Genomic DNA, 21,310 nt, shown 5'->3' with positions numbered 1-21,310 from the left:
AAAAATCGTAGCTTCCCAGATGGTAAAATATCTCTATCGTCATAATATATTTGAGAAATTTCAGTCTGGTTTCCGCACTGGTCACAGCACTGAAACGGCGCTCACGCGTGTTGTTAATGATATTCTCATCTCTTCTGATGCTGGTCAGATCTCTATTCTTATGTTACTGGACTTGAATCCATTTGATACTGTAGACCACAGTATCCTACTGAGTAGACTTGGAAATCTAGTTGGACTAAGAGGTACTGTACTGAAGTGGTTTGAATCGTATCTAGCTACCCATTAACAACTTGTACTGAAATCTGATGACTGCACTCCCTCCATCTCAACTACACAATATGGTGTGCCACAGAGCTCTGTGTTGGGGCCATTACTGTTCTCACTCTATATGTTAGCATTGGGTGACATTATTCGCAAACACAATGTGAATTTCCATTCGTATGCCGATGACACACAGCTTTATGTATCGTTCAAGCCTGATGATCCATCACATGTGGTGTCGTTAGCTAATTGTTTTACGAGTATAAAATTATGTATGAGTAAAAATTTTTGATCTCTAAATGCCAGTAAAACAGAGGTACTTGTGGTGGGTGGTGATGCCAAAACTCTCAGCATAATCACACCAATCTTTACAACAAATGGTATTAGCTTCAAGCGTACGGATTGTGTCAAGGATTTGGGTGTCCTGCTGGATGGAAAGCTGTCATTTGTATCGCATGTAAATGCTTTGACTAAGTCGTGCTTCCTTCAGTTAAGAAACATAGCTAAATTACGGCAATTCCTATGTAGACGGGATGATGGGAAACTGGTTCATGCTTTTGTTTCCAGCAGGCTGGATTATTGTAATGTTTTATTATTATTATTATTATTATTTTTTTTTTATATAGAGCGCTCTTCTCACGCAGTGACACAGAGCACTTTAACACAGACAAAGGCAAGAAAAACAGATACAAACAAAGAAGACGGTCAACTAATGGCTACCATAATGAAGAACTTATTATAGAGCTATAAGTATACCTACTGGCCACCGGGGTAAGGAACAAAAACTCCCAACTGAAAGTAGAGGGAGAAAAAATCTCTGGGGGTCCACGGGCCAGTGGTAGCCCACCCCTCCTGGGCATTCTAGAAAATAACAATTTGTAAGCCAGTGTTTAACAAGTAATTATAATGTTGGTGAATGGCATCTTGGATCCCCGACTCGGCATGGAACATCTCGATCGTCACGGCAGATGGACGTCATCCTCTGTCAGCATGAGATTCGTCTGTCACCACTGGCCGGCCTCCTCAGCTCTTATGTAGCGAGGTAGTGCTCAATGAGAAGATAGGATAGAGTTAGTAATTTGTTACTTAAGTAAATTCAAAATGCATTTTTGTAAAGGTGATAAAATAAATAACCAAGGCAGGTTGAATTACATTACGAGGTGGAATGCCTGAGTGAACATATAAATCTTAAGTCGGGATTTGAAAACAGAAATAGACGGGGCATTTCTGACAGTAACTGGTAGACTATTCCACATTTAGGTGCTCTATAACTAAAGGTGCGACCTCCTACTGAGGTCTTATTGATCACAGGTACTTTAAGGTAACCTGCATCTAACGAACGGAGATATCGTCCTGGGATATAAAGATTAATAATCTCACAAAGGTAAGCCGGAGCAATGCCATGTATTGCCTTATAGGTCAAAAGTAGGATTTTGTAATCAACTCTATAAGAGACCGGGAGCCAGTGCAAGGATTTAAGTACCGGTGTTATATGGTCAAACTTGCTAGTTCTAGTAACAATTCTCGCAGCAGCATTTTGTACCAACTGTAGCCTGGATACAGTCTGGTACGGACAACCTGACAATGAAGCATTACAGTAATCCAGCCTGCTGGAAACAAAAGCATGAAGCAGTTTCTCAGAATCCCGTCTACAAAGGAATCGCCGCATTTTAGCTATGCTTCTTAATTGAAGGAAGCACAACTTAGTCAAAGCATTTACATACAATACAAATGACAGCTTTAGATCCAGCAGGACACCCAAATCCTTGACACACAATCGGTACGCTTGAAGGTAATACCATTTGTTGTAAAGATTGTTGTGATTGTGTTGAGAGTTTTAGCGTCACCACCCACCACAAGTACCTCTGTTTTACTGGCATTTAGAGATAAAAAATTATTACTCATCCATAATTTTCTACTGGTAAAAAAATTAAAGACACCACATGTGATGGATCATCAGGCTTGAACCATACATAAAGCTGTGTGTCATCAGCATACGAATGGAAATTAACATTGTGCTTGTGAATAATATCACAATATGTTTCATTATCGGGTTGTCCATACCAGACTGTATCCAGGCTACAGTTGGTACAAAATGCTGCTGCAAGAATTGTCACTAGAACTAGCAAGTTTGACCATATAACACCGGTACTTAAATCGTTGCATTGGCCCCCGGTCGTATTTAGAGTTGATTATAAAATCCTACTTTTGACCTATAAGGCAGTACATGGCATTGCTCTGGCTTACCTTTGAGAGATCATTGATTCTTATATTCCAGGACGATATCTCCGTTCATTAGATGCAGGTTACCTTAAAGTACCTGTGATCAATAAGACCTCAGTAGGAGGTCGTGCCTTTAGTTACAGAGCATGTAAACTGTGGAACAGTCTACCAGTTACTGTTAGAAATGCCCCGTCTGTTTCTGTTTTCAAATCCCGACTAAAGACTTACATGTTCACTCAGGCACTCCACCTCGAAATGTAATTCCACCTGCCTTGGTTGTTTTTATCACCTTTATAAAAATGCATATTAAATTACGTAACAAATTACTAACTCTGTTCTTTCTTCTACCGGGGGCATGGTGGTGCAGTGGATTGGACCGGGTCCTGCTCTCCGGTGGGTCTGGAGTTCGAGTCCTGCTTGGGGTGCCTTGCAATGGACTGGTGTCCCGTCCTGGGTGTGTCCCCTCCCCCTCCGGCCTTACGTCCTGAGTTGCCGGGTAGGCTCCGGTTCCCTGCGATCCCGTATATGGGACAAGCGGTTCAGAAAGTGTGTGTGTGTGTGTGTCTGTTCTTTCTTCTTGTTGAGCACTACCTCGCTACAAAAGACCTGAGGAGGCCAGCCAGTGGTGACAGACGAATCCCATGCAGAGAGAGGATGATGTCCATTTGCCATGACGAATGAGACGTTCCATGCTGAGCTGGCAATCCAGGATGCCATTTAGCAACATAATCATTATTACTTGTTACACTGGCTTACAACCGTTACTTTCTAAAATGCCCAGGACATTTCCAGTGTTTAGGGATCAACCACTGGCCCGTGGACCCCCACCTCTTCCATACTCAATTCACCCATGATCTCTTAAGCACATACATGATGTAATGTGTAAATATTCAAGTACTACAACTATAGATCGTACCTAAATAACGAATAAACCTTCACGCAGCTACTCGTGTGATGTAAACGTTTAAATCTATGAAGAAAAAAAGTGATTAGGAATCATCGACATGATTCAGATAAAGTTTTATGTAGCTACTTGTTGTTACATTTAACATATTCACTCAGGTACTCCACCTCGAGAGGTAATTCCACTTGCCTTGGTTGTTTTTTAACACCATTAGAAAAATGCGTAATAAATTAACTTAAGAACTCATTACTCTGTTCTTTCTTCTTGTTGAGCATTGCCTTGCTATATAAGACTTGAGGAGGCTGGCTGGTGGTGACAAACGAATCCCATGCTGACTGAGTGTCACGTCCACGCCCACAGCACAAGCAACAACACCTGACTCCGCACTTACTCACGAGTAATCACTCACCTTATAAAGACCCTCTTCGGCTCCCGTATGTTGTGTTTACTCACTAAACACACTGAGAATGATATTGTTAACTGGCACGTAGCCTTGTTTAATGTTCACGCTGGGTTTTCACAACCATGTGCTTTTCAGTATCTCCGCTAAATCCGCTTCCTTGCTGCCTCCGTATCCTTCCTGTACCTACCGAACACTTCTGCCCTCTATAGGTAATAACAGAAAACACAACTGATCACCACATCCCCTTTCCTTTGAAAGTAGAAACTTAGATAAACAGAACCAAGACATGATATTACAACAGATAGCCAAGTGTTATAGAAAGCATGAAATTTCAAAATTATACATATTCTATATGCACAAAGGCCACAGAAAACAGGCATCTACAAATTGAGTCTGTCGGGTTTCTTTATGGTTCGCAGTGATCTTCTTAGTACCAGAGGATCACTCGTCCCGGCAGAGTGATCATTGTCAGGTGCTATGGACGAGGAAGCCTGTGTGCTCAAAGGCAGTTGATCCTGTGATGAGGCTTGAACCTCTTCTCTCTGATGATCATCCAATGGTTGACTTGTTTCTTGTGTCTTGAGAAGACTCCTACGATTTCTCCTGAAGACCTGTCCATTTTCTGCTCTAACCATGTATGATCTCGGATTCACTTCTTCCAGCACAACAGCTTTCCTGTCCCAGTGGTTTGAATCCCCAACCTGACAACGTCATACTCTGATAATGGTTCCAGTCTTTTGGTATTTTTGTCGTAGTTTGTCTTCTGTCTCTGTTGTAGAGCTTTCGGTTTCATTGTGATGTCTTTTATTACATCTTGCTTCATGTCACCTCTGTAAGGAAGTGTTGTCCTGATTTTGCAACCCATCAAGAGTTCTGCAGGAGATGCACCATGTTCCAGAGGCGATGCGCGATAACTCAGAAGAGCTAAATATGGATCTGATTTGCTCTCTGATGCCTTCTTGAGCAATTGCTTCACAATGTGCACTCCTTTCTCCGCCTTCCCATTGGACTGAGGAAACTGTGGACTTGAAGTCACATGCTGGAAATCATAGTGAGCGGCAAAGTCCTGAAACTCACTTGAACTGTAACAAGGACCATTGTCACTCATCACTACAGTTGGAATGCCATGCCTGGCGAAAACGGATTTCATGCTGTATCACACATGCACTTGAAGAATTGGACAACAGTGCTATCTCAGAGTAACTGGAAAAATAGTCCACTACCAAAAGGTAGTCCTTCCCATTGAAATGGAACAGATCAGTACCCACCTTCTGCCATGGATACTTAGGTAAGTCCACTGTGACCAAGGGCTCTCTTGCCTGCTTGTTCTGATGCTTGAGACAAATTTCACATGTACTGACCATTTTCTCAATGTCAGCATTCATCCCAGGCCAATATATTGCATCCCTTGATCTTCTCTTGCATTTCTCTATTCCAAGATGTCCTTCATGTATCCTGCAAAGCATTTCCTTTCTCAGGACCTATGGAATTACAATTCTGTTTTGTCTCAACAGAAGACCATTTGCTACAACTGTGGACATGAACTCTTGACCCATCCATTGTTCAAATTTGTAATCACCGTCTGCAGAATTAGATCTTTTCTCGTCTCTTCAGCTATTTGCTTGGACTTCTGATCAGACACTGGAAGGCTTTCCACAACAAGATTTCACATGCATGTCCACATCAACTTCAGTAGAGCTCACTTCATGCGATTTGCATACTGATGGTGCGCGAGACAATGCATCAGCTAAGACAATGTACTTCCCTGGAGTGTACACTAGTTCAAAGTCATAACGCTGCAGTCTCATCATTAGACACTGAATGCGTGGAGACATCTCATTCAGATTCTTTCGAATGATTGCTATCAAAGGCTTGTGATCTGTTTCAGCAGTGAATGATGGTAAACCATATACGTAGTCATGAAATCTCTCAAATCCAAACACAAGTCCCAGGCACTCTTTCTCTATCTGAGCATATTGGCTTTCAGATTGTGACATTGTTCTGGAGGCATAAGCTACTGGTTTCCAGCCGTGAGCCTCTTCTTGGAGCAAGACTGCGCCTAGCCCATATTTTGATGCATCTGTGGAGATTTTGATCTTCTTGGATGCATCAAAGTATACAAGAACTGGTGCCGTTGTCAACGTTGAATTGAGGATATTCCATTTTTCCTCATGCTTGCTTGTCCATTGAAACTCGTTTTTGTGACTCAGCAGTTCCCTGAGTCTAGCTGTTTTTGTGGAGAGATTTGGAATGAATTTACCAACAAAGTTCACCATCCCCATGATCTGCAGCACTCCTTTCTTATCCACTGGACTCGGCATGTCAAGGATTGCCTGTATTTTACTTCTATCAGGCCCTACACCATGTCCTGACAATTTGTCACCCAGAAAGGTAATTTCAGTTACACCAAACTGACACTTGGCTTTGTTGAGTCGAAGTCCATATTCCCGAATGCTTAGAAGTAGCTTCAGAAGCCTCTCATTGTGCTCCTGTAATGACGATCCCCATACCACTATGTCATCAACATACGCACAAACTCCACTAAGTCCTTCTATGATGTGCCCCATGGCACGATGAAAGACTTCACATGCTGATATTATGCCAAAGGGGAGTCGTAGGAAGGAATAGCATCCAAATGGTGAGTTGAATGTGCAGTATTTGGTGCTGTCCTTTGTGAAGTTTGAATTGCCAGAACCCTTGAGAAGCATCAAGTTTGCTGAAATACTTAGCACCAGCCATCTCACTGGTAATCTCCTCACCCTTTGGAATCTGGTAATGTTCTCTTTTTATATTTGCATTTAAATCTCGAGGATCCATGCATATCCTCAAATCACCATTCTGCTTTTTCACACAAACCATGGAGTTCACCCAGTCTGTGGGTTCCTCCACTTTCTTTATAACTCCCAGAGCTGTCATCCTGTCAAGCTCCTTTTTTAGTTTATCTTTTAGTGGTGCTGAAACTCTTCTTGGAGCATGTATCACAGGCTGAGCATCATCTCTAAGCTGAATTTTGTAAGTGAATGGGAGAGCTCCCAGCCCCTTGAAAACATCTTCAAATTTGCAGACAATATCATTTGCAGTTTCCTGTTGTGCCAATGCTACATCATGACTATTGATGCAATACACTCATTTGACCAATCCTAACTCCTCACAGGCTTTGTCACCAAGAAGGGAGTGATGATCATCTGGGACTACAACAAAGACAAGGCGATGAATTTTGCTCTTTACATGTACTTTGAGTCTACACACACCTTGAGTCTTTATGTCCTGCCCATTGTAAGCTTTAAGCGACACTGGACTTTTCCGAATGTGAGGTCTAATTTTCATCTCCCTTATGTCACTTGTGCTTATCAGATTGGCCTTAGCTCCAGTATCAAGTTTCAGTGAGACAATGGATCCATTTATTTCTAATGACACAATCCATTTATCCCCAGACACACTGTCCACATTTGAGACATTTTCTTCTTTAGTCTCATTGCTTTGCTGAACACTTTCTGTATCACCGTTGATCATTCCTACAAAGAAATTCTCTGACAGTTCCGTCTCTTCCACAGCATGCACATTTGTTGTTGACTTCGACTTATTCTTCTTTGAGAAACATCGTTTGGCAAAGCGGTTCATACCTCTGCATTTCGCACATTGTTTCCCATAAGCCGGGCATCGCCTGGGTTGATGCACCGAGCCACATCCTTTACAACTAAATGCCTCAGTGCCTATCCTCGGCGTGGATCGTTCACTTCGCTGTTTCATTTGTGGAGTGACAGCGCCGACTACTGGACTGTCAGCAACAGCAGCGCCCACTTTGTCACCGAAAGCTTTCGAATGCAGCAAAGCAAGTTCACTCGCATGACAAATCTTGACAGCATCATCTAACGTTAGCTCCACTTCCCTAAGCAGTCTTTCCCTCACTTTCATCTCGTGAATGCCAAAGACAATTTGATCCCTAATCAACGAATCAGTCAAAACACCAAAGTTGCACGTTCTCGCTTTTAGCTTCAGGTCAGTTAAGAAAGAATCGAAGCTTTCTCCTCCTTGATCTGAACGCGCGAGCGGAACACATACCTCTCGTACGTCTCATTTTTTCTTGGGCGAGCAGTGCTCATCAAATTTCCTGACGACTTCCTCAAATACCTCGCCATCCCCAGGTCTTGCGAAGGTGAAGATGTTGTACACGTCCAGTGCCTGAGGTCCAGCCACCGTCAGAAGCAGCGCAATCTTTCGTGCATCCGGCTTGTTATCCAGCCCAACCGCTTGCATGTATATAACTGTATAGCGAGAATTGCTGCTTGAACGCCCGCCAGCTGCTGTCGACGTTCCCGGTTAGTTTCAAGGACTCAGGTGGTTTAACAGCATCCATCGTATTCGTCGCGTTTGTCAGCTGCTCAGAGCACTCCTGGTACCATGTTGTGTTTACTCACTAAACACACTGAGAATGATATTGTTAACTGGCACGTAGCCTCGTTTAATGTTCACGCCGGGTTTTCACAACCATGCTTTTCTGTATCTCCGCTAAATCCGCTTCCTTGCTGCCTCCGTATCCTTCCTGTACCTACCGAACACTTCTGCCCTCTATAGGTAATAACAGAAAACACAACTGATCACCACACCGTACCCCTGGGGAATCTCGTCAGGGACAACCGCCCCTTTTTCCCGTGACACTTCGTTCATGGCCTCCGGTTTTTGGCGCTCCGCGACCGCGGATCCTCGTTCCTGTTCGCCGTTCGACCGACCCTTCGCTAAGTCTCCCGACGTCGTCTATGGATCTTCGCGCTGACCCTGACCGCCGATCCACCGACCCTTCGCCTGTCCCCGACATCAGAAACTGTCCTCATCTCCGGACAAACAACGCTGCACTTGGGTTCAACCATCCCGGCTCCCTCCCTGTGTTCCGCGTGACACTCTGAGGATGATGACCAACTGCTGTGATGAACGAGGCGTTCTATGCTGAGCTTGGGATCCAAGATACTATAGCAACAATATCATTATTACTTGTTAAACTGGTTTACAAATTAAATTGTTACTCCAGAATGAGGAGGGGTGGGCAACCACTGGCCTGTGGACCCCGCAGAGGTTTTTTCTCCCTCAGCCTTCAGTTGGGAGTTTTTGTTCCTTTTCCCAGTGGCCAGTAGGCATACTTATATTATAGTTATAGCTGTATAAAAGTACTTTTTTATGGTAGCCATTAGTCTACTGTCTTCTTTGTATCTGTTTTTCTTATCTTACGCCTGTGTTAAAGCGCTCTGTGTCACTGGTGAGAAAAGCGCTCTATAAAAATGAATTGAATTGATAACAATGAGACCTCTACCAGGTTTGGATCTCTTTTGAACAACTTAAAACTAAATATACTTTACCACTTTACCTGCTTGGGGTGCCTTGCGACGGACTGGTGTCCCATCCTGGGTGTGTCCCCTCCCCCTCCGGCCTTATGCCCTGTGTTGCCGGGTAGGCTCCGGTTCCCTGCAACCCCGTACAGGACAAGTGGTTCTGAAAATGTGTGTGTGTGCTTTACCACCTTCTCATTTCTAGAGATACTTACAAATCAGGGATTTCATAACAAAAAATACTCTTAAGTTTTACAGTTTGCAAATGCACCAAACACAGAATCAGCAAGCATTAACCTCTGGATGGCACAGCTGTTTTTCTTCTGTAAAATACTGTGGGAGGAGTAAGATACCAGTGGATGAAGTAAAATGTAAACAGAAGTGGCAGAAAAAATTAGGCATAAAAATATCAAGGGACGCTTAGAAGGAAGGTCTTGAAAATATTGTAATGGTGCTGAGGGAGGCTGGTGTGGATTAATGTAAGTAGTTGGTGTTAGTGTCTATTCCTGTACATGGTCCTGTGTTCCTTCCTGATTAGTTGTCATATTACTGATGCTCAGTCTGCCATGGGGGTATTCTGGAGGGCTTAAGAGGTGACCCCCAAACCATTGTGTGGAGTAGGGGGCTCAGAGTGACCTGGGAGAACTGTCAAGTGTTCAGCAGACTGTCTTGTACTGTCTGTTGTGTCTTTGTCAAGACTGCTTTTAAAAAGACATGTACGTGATCAATGAAGAGTACTTTTCCAGAACCATCTTTGTATAGTAATAGCTAAAAAGGTAATTGTCACAGACTGAGCTGGGACAGGCAAGTTGGTTGCAAGGAATCAGTAAGATGCCGGCAAGGTACCATCAATGAAATGCTGAACCTTGTTGCTGTTGTTGCCTGTCACATGCATTTCACCTTGTATTGTTATATTGCTTGTTCTGGTTTAGTATTCAGTTTAACACTTTTTGTTTGAACTAGATTGGGTGCCGGGAAAGGCCTACCGGTATCTGTCTGTTTGTCATTAACTAATAATATTTCTTTTATAAAGGTATGGCAGGTATATGTAACTGGTTGTGGAGAGTGAATGTATTTATTGTTTTTAGAAGATCATTTCTGTAGACTTTTTCCTTACCGTGCAGCTGTCTGGTATTCTGTTGTGTTTGGTGCCTTGTGTTGTAAACCAGATGGAGTGAACTATTTGGGGTATATCTAGGTGGGAGTCCTTGGGCACAACCAACTAGGCAGGGGTGTTCTATTGTGTAGTGTGATAAATGTTTTTATAAGTTGTAATGTAGGGATATTTATAGTAGAAAATGTTCTGTACTGTTTGTATGTTTTAGTATTTATGTTGGATGTAATTTTTGGGGAAATCCATCCATCCATCCATCCATCCATCCATCTTCCTCCGCTTTTATCCAGGGCCGGGTCGCGGGGGCAGCAGTCCGAGCAGAGTCCTCCAGACTTCCCTCTCCCCGCACACCTCCTCCAGTTCCTCTGGGGGAACCCCAAGGCGTTCCCAGGCCAGCCGGGAGACATAGTCTCTCCAACGTGTCCTGGGTCTGCCCCGAGGCCTCCTCCCAGCGGGACAAGCCCGGAACACCTCCCCAGGGAGGCGTCCAGGAGGCATCCGGAACAGATGCCCGAGCCACCTCAACTGGCTCCTCTCGATGCGGAGGAGCAGCGGCTCTACTCCGAGCTCCTCCCGGGTGACTGAGCTCCTCACCCTATCCCTAAGAGTGCACCCAGCCACTCTGCGGAGGAAACTCATTTCTGCCGCTTGTATCCGCCATCACATTCTTTCGGTCATGATCCAGAGTTCATGACCATAGGTGAGGGTAGGAACGTAGATCGACCGGTAAATTGAGAGCTTCGCCTTACGACTCAGCTCCCTCTTCACCACAACAGACCAGTACAATGACCGCATTACTGCGGACGCCGCACCGATCCGTCTGTCAACCTGCCGCTCCATTTTTCCCTCACTCGTGAACAAGACCCCGAGATACTTAAACTCCTCCACTTGAGGGAGCAGCTCCCCCCTAACCCGGAGGGGGCAATCCACCTTTTTCCGACTGAGAACCATGGCCTCGGATTTGGAGGTGCTGATTCTCATCCCCGCCGCTTCGCACTCGGCTGCAAACCTCCCCAGTGCACGCTGCAAGTCTTGACTTGATGAAGCCAACAGGACCACATCGTCCGCAAAAAGCAGAGACTAGATCTCGCAGCCACCAAAACAGACACCCTCCGTTCCCTGACTGCGCCTAGAAATTCTGTCCATGAAGATAATGAACAGAATCGGTGACAAAGGGCAGCCCTGGCGGAGTCCAACATGCACCGGGAACAGGTCTGACTTACTGCCGGCAATGCGAACCAAGCTCCTGCTCCGGTCATACAGGGAACGAACAGCCCGTAGCAACGAGCCCCGAACCCCATAATCCCGAAGTACCCCCCACAGGATGCCACGAGGGACACGGTCGAATGCCTTCTCCAGGTCCACAAAACACATATGGACTGGTTGGGCAAACTCCCACGAACCCTCCAGCACCCTAGTGAGGGTATAGAGCTGGTCCAGTGTTCCACGGCCAGGGCGAAAACCGCATTGCTCCTCCTGAATCCGAGGTTCGACTATCGGTCGGATTCTCCTTTTCAGTACCCTGGCATAGACTTTCCCAGGGAGGCTAAGGAGTGTGATCCCCCTGTAGTTGGAACACAATCTCCGGTCCCCCTTCTTAAAAAGAGGGACCACCACCCCGGTCTGCCAGTCCAGAGGCATCGTTCCCGAACTCCACGCGATGCTGCAGAGGCGTGTCAGCCAAGACAGCCCCACAACATCCAGAGACTTGAGAAACTCGGGGCGGATCTCATCCACCCCCGGAGCCTTGCCACCGAGGAGTTTTTTGACTACCTCAGCAACTTCAGCCAGCTCTGTCGGAGGTGGGAGTTGAAGACCTCTCTGACAGGGGCCTCTGCCAAACGTTCCCAACAGACCCTCACTATGCGTTTGGGCCTGCCAGGTCTGTCCAGCTTTTTCCCCCGCCATCGAATCCAACTCACCACCAGGTGGTGATCAGTTGACAGCTCAGCCCCTCTCTTCACCCGAGTGTCCAAGACATATGGCCAAAGATCAGAAGAAACGACTACAAAGTCGATCATTGACCTCCGACCTAGGGTGTCCTGGTGCCAAGTGCACTGATGGACACCCTTATGCATGAACATGGTGTTCATTATGGATAAACCGCGACTAGCACAGAAATCCAATAACAACTCACTGCTCGGGTTCAGATCAGGGAGGCCGTTCCTCCCAATCACGCCCCTCCAGGTATCACTGTCGCTGCCCACGTGGGCGTTAAAGTCCCCCAGTAGAACGACAGAGTCCCCAGTGGGAGCGCTTTCCAGCACGCCCCCCAGGGACTCTAAAAAGGCCGGGTACTCTACACTGCCGCTAGGCACATAAGCACAAACGACAGTGAGAGACCGTTCCCTGACCTGAAGGCGTAGGGAGACGACCCTCTCATTCACCAGGGTAGACTCCAACACATGGCGGCTGAACTGGGGGGCTATTAATAAGCCCACACCAGCCCGCCGCCTCTCACCTTGGGCAACGCCAGAATAGTGGAGAATAGAGGAGAATCCACCCTCGATTGAGGAGAGTGGTTCCAGAACCCAAGCTGTGAGTGGAAGTGAGCCCGACTATATCTAGACGGTATCTCTCAACTTCCCGCACCAGCTCAGGCTTCTTCCCCACCAGTGAGGTGACATTCCAAGTCCCAAAAACCAGAGTTGGCGCCCGAGGTTTGGGTCAGCCGGGCACTCGGCCCCGACCACCGCCCAAATCACAATGCACCGGCCCCTTACGGTTTCTCCGGCAGGTGATGAGCCCACCGAAGAATTTTTGGGGAAATGTACTTTGGAATAGTTGAGGCTGTTATGGTATAACCAGAAGGGCGGAGTTACTGCTATATAAGTTTGTATTAGGGCACTAGTGGGGGTGAATTGATGCAAACTTATGTAGACACTCTCATGCAGTAAACAGGAGAGCTATGCATTAATGTTGATACAAGGGGTTAAGCCCATCGCTCATAGGCCTCATGTTCTTTGTAACTTAATGCTTGTTTTGTACTTGGTTGGGGGTTAATGTGTTTTGAGGAATACTTTTTAGTAAAAGAAAATAAACCTTTCTGGTCCAACTACTTCAATTCTCCACTGCTGCTTCCATCCGTCGTCCATACCCTCAGAGTAATATTATACTGTAGATGTGGAAACTGGAAGGAGTACACACCTTTGAAATTTGGGTCAGGAAACTCAGCAACTTCACTTAGAAGAGGTGAGATGTATTACGTCGGACAGACTTACCACTTTTGATAAAATATGGAAACAAATGAAAGACTATTTAAATAGTGACAAAGATATAAATTCAAAATGACGACTGTTGAGCTGTGTGTGCTTTGAATACTAAATATTATTATTGAATGTGATTACTTTTGATAAACATTCATAGATTATAATTATTTATAGCCTTTCTGAATATTGTAAATAGCAGTATATAAATGTTTAATGTTATACAGATAGGTGTTTTTTAAAATATTATACCTTATTTATTTTATTTAAATTCTATTTTATTTCAGTGTATTATTAGTTTTTAAATATTCACATATTTACTTTTCAGCAATATGTCTACTGTGTGTTCATAGGTTTTTCCAGGGTTTAGGGATGAATCGTTGGGCAAACTCCCATGAACCCTCCAACACCCTAGTGAGGGTATAGAGCTGGTCCAGTGTTCCACAGCCAGGGTGAAAACCGCATTGCTCCTCCTGAATCCGAGGTTCGACTATCGGTCAAATTCTCTCCAGTACCCCGGCATAGACTTTCCTAGGGAGGCTGAGGAGTGTGACCCCCCTATAGTTTGAACACACTCTCCTGTCCCCCTTCTTAAAAAGACCACCCCGGTCTGCCAGTCCAGAGGCACCGTTCCCAAACTCTACGCAATGCTGCAGAGGCGTGTCAGCCAAGACAGCCCCACAACATCCAGAGACCTGAGAAACTTGGGGCGGATCCCATCCAGCCTTGAGCCTTGCCAGAACTCGGCTTCAAAAAACACTCTACTTCACCTACAAATGGAACCTTCACACTCCTCTGGTCAAAGGATCGTGATACTGATCTGTACCATATAGTGATGCTCAGCATTTGCACACTATCCTGAAAGTGACATTCCTCTTTTAGAGGTCTACCATGGATGGTCTACTTGGGGTGTGACAGTGTGGGCTGAAGTATGTTATATGGTACAGGAACCACATGTATCCTGTGTTGATATAGCAGGCTAGACTTGATATTGGAGACAAAGTACAGCAAAAGAATCCTTTTAGGTGGTGAATAAGCCTTGTGTCACTCAAGTCTGGTGCGTATGCCTGGGAATATGGGTTCAACACATACACAAACTGAAAAAGATCAACAGAAAAGGGTCAAGGGTAGTGACAAACAGACAAACCTGAAGCTTCACACCACCCATTCTTAAGCCTGAGTGTGCACATAATCAATGAAAACCTACACCAAGGTCAAACACTCTCAAAAGACAGAAGTGTTCATCAGCTTTGCTGTTTAATAAATTAATGTTGTTCAAAATACAGTGTGAAAGGCATGATGCAGCCAAGCATGCTATAAGGGGGGGGGGCTCTCTGCTACTGGTTCCTGGGATGGTTTGTAAAGTCTTGGCTGTGGGGAGGGGAGTGGCATGAATGCTCTAATTGCAGCTGGACCCCTTCCATACATAGTGGCCTGGTCTTGATGCATGGCACCAATCAGAGATGCCAATACTTGCACATCACTCACTCTCACACACACACACACACACACACACACACACACACACACACACACACACACACACACACACACACGAAACCGCTTATGCCATGCAGGGTCATGGGGAGCCGGAGCCTAACCCAGGCAGTACAGAGCGCAAGGCCGGAGGGGGAGGGGACACACCCAAGACGGGACGTCAGTCAGTCGCAAGGCACCCCAAACAGGACTCAAACCCCAGACCCAGAGAGCAGGACCCAGTCAAACCCACTGCGCCACCGCACCGCCCCAATGCTTGCATCTTCCCCTAAACACCCTCCTTTCATGAAACGGAGAAAAACAAAATCAAAGAAACTGGGTATCTATGCACAATCACACGACAGTAATGTCATATTAAATCATTAAAAAAACACCACAAAATAGACTTGGTTATTTCCAAAGATTTTTTTCTTTAAACAAATGAAAAATATATAGTCATACATGTATTTCAGCAGCAAATAAAAATACATGAGCCCAAAGTTACTGTAACAATAGTACTAAAAAGACCCGCATGTGAAGGAGGAATATGGGTGGGGTGAGGAGGGGTTCCCAACATCAAGCAGTGCTTTGTGGCAGAAATGGTTGATGGGTACACTTCATTGGGAAAACTTTTGGTGACTAACCAAGGAAACATGGATAAGGAAGGGTTAAGGGGGCATGTCACAGTTGGTGACCAGACTTGCAGGCATCATTGACATCCCCCCTACACACACAAAAACAGCCGTTATCCACATTCCTATTCATAGTTGCCATGAGAAGTGCAGGTCTACCCTTCATCAGCATTGGGACAAGACAAGAGGTATTGTAGTATAGTTGCCAGTTGCTCTGGAGTGCGCTGATGTCATCATTGTCAATCAGTCACACTGACACACTATTAAAAACGGTAAAACAGACCAGTATTCCTATCCAGAAGTAAAAGATGAAAGAACTTGAATACAGGAGATATTTAACCGCAGGTGTAGTACAATGTCAGCCTGAGGTAAACAATTTGGTACTGCTGGGGAGTGTGGAGATTAGCAGCACAGCAGTGGCAGCACCCCAGTGTCTCTGCACCAGTTAGAAAAGCGAGGACCAATACAGATTCAAAGATCACAGCTGCTGCTCATAGAAAACAATCGTACATCGTACATGTTCTTACGAACCAGATCGAATTTAACTGTATACTCTTGTTTTGATTCGTAACTCCACTCCCTTCTAAAGTTCTAAAAGACGGGAGAGAGAAGAGGAAGTTTCTGGAAGCTAGAAGTGCGGCAGGGATACCATCTCACTGTCCACCTCAAATTCTTCTGTCCTGTCAGGGGCTAACAGGTACGTGGGAGGCTTCCAAGGAGACTCCTCCAGACAGGAGGGTACAGCTTACCCACAGTACAGCGAAAGTCCTTGCCCAAGTCCCAGAGTACACGTTCGGAGACTAGCTGGCGCGAGTGCCAGCAGTCCAGCTCGATGTCGTATTGGTAGATGGTGTAGTGTGCATGCTCGTTCGTGTGTGCCTCACGAACAAAGATGCAAAGCATGCCCAGAAACACCACAGCCTGCACACACGTGTCTGAATACTCAGAAGCCACCTCCATAAAGATCAGCATTTCCTCCTTGGTCATGCCCAGGAGAGGCTTGAAGAACTTGGGCATGGACTTGTAGAGGCCTTGCACCACCACAGACTTGTCATTGGGCGGCAAACTCTGGAACCAAGCACACTGCGTCACCTTGGACAGTGCATCGATGCGGATCTGGCTGAGCACTGAGGACAGGTGTTGTGAACGTGACTCCATATTGTGCTTCAGCCACAGCATAGCCGCCTCACGCACCGTTTCTTCCCGCTCTACATTGAGATTGTCACTGCTCAGAACGTCCACCAGGAGCTCATGGGACAACTGCAAGAATGCCTTCTGCCTGTACACAGATGGGAATTTGTGCTCAATCATACGCTTGGCACTCTGCTTTAGCTTGGCACAACCGAACAGGTCACCGATGCTCAGCATGCGCACGCAGTTGTCTGTGTTGATCTTTTTCACTAGATACTCCCGGCAACGAAGCAGCACATCATCTACCTGAAGAAGAAAATCAAAAGTCTATGAATCTGTATAACTTCTTAATGGGATGGACCTTTAATGTAAAATTTGTCAAAATAAGTAGAAATACTTTGCCAGGAATCATCAATAATCAAATCAACTATTAATCACAACCATGTTTAAATTTGGAATACAAATGCAGATTCTGCTCAAAGAAGCAAACTGCTGTTTTTTGATTAGTTGGCAATAAAGGTTGTATATCTAACATAATGCTATACTGTATCTACATCAATAAAAGGCTCACAAAGCTAAGGGAAATTTTAAAATACAAGATGTTCAAATTCCCAGGAGAGTACTGAGAACTAGACAGTGACAAGCGCTGTGTGTGTCAAACTAACTTGCAGGAAGCATGCTATCTCATAGAGCGGCTCCACCATGCTGTCAGTAATGGCCAGGTTACCAGCGTACGCATAGGTGATGATCATATGCAGGGTGGCTGAGTCCACATTCTGCAGATGGATGTGGCTTTGCTTGCTCTCGCTCAGGCCACTCATGAACATGGCTCTGTGGGCAACGGAGATGAGAATGAAGGCATGTTTTTATCATCAACTTGCAATTCTCACTATTTTACAATAACCCTCAGAGATGCTCACAGCTTCAGTGGCCACTTCCCCAGGTTGTCTTTACAGGACTTTGAGATACTTAATATAGTACCCTTGCAATAATGCTGGTTACTGGAGCTGGCACAATTACTTTTTCTCATGATGTAAAGCAGTTTTCCCAGTCTCCACAGTCTTTTCAACATTATGGTTGTCAGCTTAACTTACCTTCCACTACTTAGCATGCCATACTGAAATCATACATCCATGCTATAATCATGAGCAATCCAGAAAGCTTGCATGCACTGATGCCAACACAGCACAGAAGTGGCCTGCGAGTATAAAATTCCACAGAAATTGTTAATCTGCCATCTCAGCAGATTCTTGCAATGTACACATACTGTGCTTTTAAAACCCCATACATCACAGGGACAATAGAGGAAGAAAAACTTGAATGATAGAAGTTTTGTGGGAAAGTGCTTAAACACACAGTTTTGCTGATATATTTCCATAAACCTAGCAGCACACCATCTCCTTAAGAGAGCTGCATCTCTATGAAGAGAAGCAGAAAACCCTTCCCATGACGGAAGTTAATCCATCCAGTCTCCCTGGACACACATTTATATATATTCATCTAACAGATGCTTTTCTCCAAAGCAGTACACATTACATGCAGTATAATGCTTACAACTTTATTCAAGGTGACTTATAGTGGTACATATACACACCTATTTCCACACTCTTTCTCCATTAGCCTCTCTCGTACATTACTTTTGACTCTCCATAAATCTCTAGCACAGTTTCACAACTGTTATGCTTTCTACAAACTAAAAAAAATAGTTTAATGTTCAGATACATTTCAGTACTTCAATATTGAGCAATATTTCATTATTTAAAAACTGAAATGCAATAAGTAACAGAAAAAAAGAATGACTTCACAGAGGTACATTCAGGCATAATACACCTCATTTTGGAGATTTTCCAACAGTTATTTTTACATCCAGCATTATGGAAAGCTAAACACTCCATCTATAGCGAACATTTCTTTTACAGGTTGCACTTCAGCAGTTTCTATTTACATTCTGCACTGACGACAGAAAATAGACACTGAACATGGCAGAGAAGAAATCTTGGCTGTATAAGGTGCTCACCTGAAGTAGGAGCTGCACGTGGCCAACACCGTCTTGTGGAATGGGATCTCAGCATCCTCGACCATCAGTACCACATCTGTCAGCAGTTTCTTCTCATAGAAGAACTTGAGCTGCTCCAGAAAGGAGACAGCGTAGACCGTGTTGACTGGATAAAGCTCACTGAGGCATGACATGGTCGCATTCCACGGACCGAAGCGGTTGATGAATCCAAACTCTGGAGGAAAATCCAAAACGTCCACCAGTGATGTGGAATAGGTGGCGGAGTAGCCTTTATTCTTTGGAGAGCACCAAGGCCTGATATGTTAGGACACACACATTCACCTACAGATGCTTGGAGAGGGGTCTCAGTTCATCCTGCAGTGCATCAAAAGTTTCCCATAATTGGTACTCACACCTCTGGTCGTCCTGGTCAGCACAGTTCTTGAAGTGACATAGACCAGTTTCTCCTGCTGCTTTAAAATAGATAAAGCACTTAGCACCGCTTTGTTGCAAGGTGATCCTGATGCTATGAGGACAGGGCCAAGGAGACTGTACTTTGAATAAGGAAGATAGATGGGAAGGTGGACAAACTGCTATGTCAGTGCTAGTCCAGGTTCATTGTCTGCAGGAAAAGAGAATATACACTTGAAGCAGTAGCAGCACCTGATGCCTTCATTAGATTTACCTTTGAAAAGCTGTTATAAGTGCACAGCCACAGCAACAACTACAAATGCAGGGTAGCCACACACACTTACTCACCTATTCACACACTATGGGCAATTTCTAGACTTATCAATCCATGTGAACTGCATGCGTTTGGAATGTGGGAAGAAATCAAAGCACCCTACACAGACATGGGGAGAACCTGCAAACTCCCCAGAGACAGAGCTGGGATTAAATCCATGTCCTCTTGCACCACCCAGCTGCTGTAAAGCAGCATCACTACTCACTGCACCACCGTGCCTCAGGCAGAACCACTTTAAAACTAAATACTATAAGCATGCAAAATGTATCAGCTAATTCATTTGGAAACATGTATGAGAGGGCTTTACAGCATCAAAGACCTATCAAAAAACCAAGTAAAAACTTCCTATTAGTTTAGCAGGCTAAACATTATTATCATCAAATACAATGACAATGCATAACTAAGAAAACTGGTTTTAACTGCTCAAACAAAACATAGTAGGTAACTGATAGAAAATTAGTGGTGATGGAGCAGTAATTTCCACACAGCAGCTGGCCTGTGACTGGACACTGTTCACTACAGCCAGGTATGTTTCATCATCTTATACAGTATATGGCTCTGGAGATATGAACACTATGAAGCCTGTACCCCACCCCTCACAACACGCTGAGCACATGCGGAAGTGTCCCAGTTTGCTGCTGCCATTGCTGCCATCCCTACAGTCAGTGCTTCCTCAACAGCATCACTCTGACAATTCACTTCCTGGTGACCTGCCTTCTGAAGCTTGTATTTTGAAATAAACCCTGAAGGTGAACACAGACTGTATGAATGAGTAAATGAAATCTTTAAAGTGCATTTTGGATCCCTGACTGAACACCAGCTCAGTACTCAGACCACCACCTCGACATCCACATTAACTTTATTGACCTACAAAACTAATAATGCAACTCTCATTGGACAAAAGCATCAAGTTCACTATAAATTAATCCTTGTAACTGACAGAAAAAAAATATTTCAAGAATTCAACATGTAGCAGTACAAAGATATCTGAAATTCAAACACAAGTAGTGACAGCAAATAGCAAATACCCAAAGTCACAGTCAAGTAAAATGGACATCATTTTAGACAAAAATTTGCCCACTGCTCTCTTTATGCCCAGTACTGTGGAAAGTTAAATATTGCATATATGCTGAACTCTTTTTTCCACTAGTGGAACTTCTTCAGCCACCTGTTATGTTCTGTATGAATAATAATAGCAAAAGACACTGTTTCAAAGACAAATTTTTACTAATTTTCATTTAGTCATTTATCATAATCAGTCTTTGTTTCACTGATGGTTTTTACCCAGGGAGATGATTTTGCCATTTACAGAGCCAATTAACTATCAGTTCAAGTTAAGTACCCAGACCTAGGCCTAGGGTACTACAGCAGGTGGTGGGATTTGAACAAGGCAACAGCAGTGAGTAACCACAGAAAATCGGTTTTACAAACCAGAGCCCCTAACCCGCTCAAAGCTCGGCAGACACACGAGTCGGGCTGGGTCCAAGGCCTCAGAGCCAGCCCACCTACAGAACTTCTGTGAGAGTGTGCGCGCACAGGCTCTGGCTCTTCATACGTCACACGCATTAGAGTCAAAGAACGGAGCTCGCGATCCTTCCGGCTCCCCCCTGGCCGCGCGCGAGCATTGCACTCAAAGCAAAGCCACTGCAAAGGGAAATCCGAGCAGCTCCAACCCAAGTCCTCTCTGACGGTGTGTCATAATCAGATGTCACACCACTCAGCCCATCACTTCTCCTCCCTCCCAACTTCAAACTTCATATAAAAAGCACTCGCGATTAACTATTTATCCAATAAAAACGTTTAAATTTAAACAAAAAAATATTAATTACTTTATGGATATTTTCAAGTTAGCGACGCGCTCCCTCCAAACGTTGACGCTCCGGAAGCGAAATACCAAG

At 44.7% G+C, this 21,310-nt stretch overlaps 1 protein-coding gene across 4 annotated transcripts; it reads right to left on the bottom strand.

The window, feature by feature from the left end:
• Positions 1–15,388: 15,388 nt before the first annotated feature.
• Positions 15,389–21,310, bottom strand: LOC108923305 (kelch repeat and BTB domain-containing protein 2-like). Of its 4 annotated transcripts, none has more exons than XM_018733968.1 (4): positions 21,242–21,310; positions 18,689–19,289; positions 17,337–17,502; positions 15,389–16,977 (listed from the first exon to the last, which is right to left on the bottom strand). In XM_018733968.1, the coding sequence occupies exons 2-4, from the start codon at positions 18,859–18,861 to the stop codon at positions 16,231–16,233; spliced, it is 1,086 nt and encodes a 361-aa protein (XP_018589484.1). In that variant the 5' UTR covers positions 18,862–19,289; positions 21,242–21,310; the 3' UTR covers positions 15,389–16,230. The 4 variants fall into 4 exon arrangements, with proteins under 4 accessions (XP_018589484.1, XP_018589485.1, XP_018589486.1 ...); XM_018733969.2 differs by lacking the exon at positions 21,242–21,310 and adding an exon at positions 19,427–19,784; XM_018733970.1 differs by lacking the exon at positions 21,242–21,310 and having other exon boundaries at positions 18,689–18,902; positions 19,010–19,027.

This window comes from Scleropages formosus, chromosome 17 (assembly GCF_900964775.1).
Source record: "Scleropages formosus chromosome 17, fSclFor1.1, whole genome shotgun sequence".
Lineage (NCBI taxonomy): Eukaryota > Metazoa > Chordata > Actinopteri > Osteoglossiformes > Osteoglossidae > Scleropages > Scleropages formosus.
This window is presented reverse-complemented; position numbering and strand designations above follow the sequence as displayed.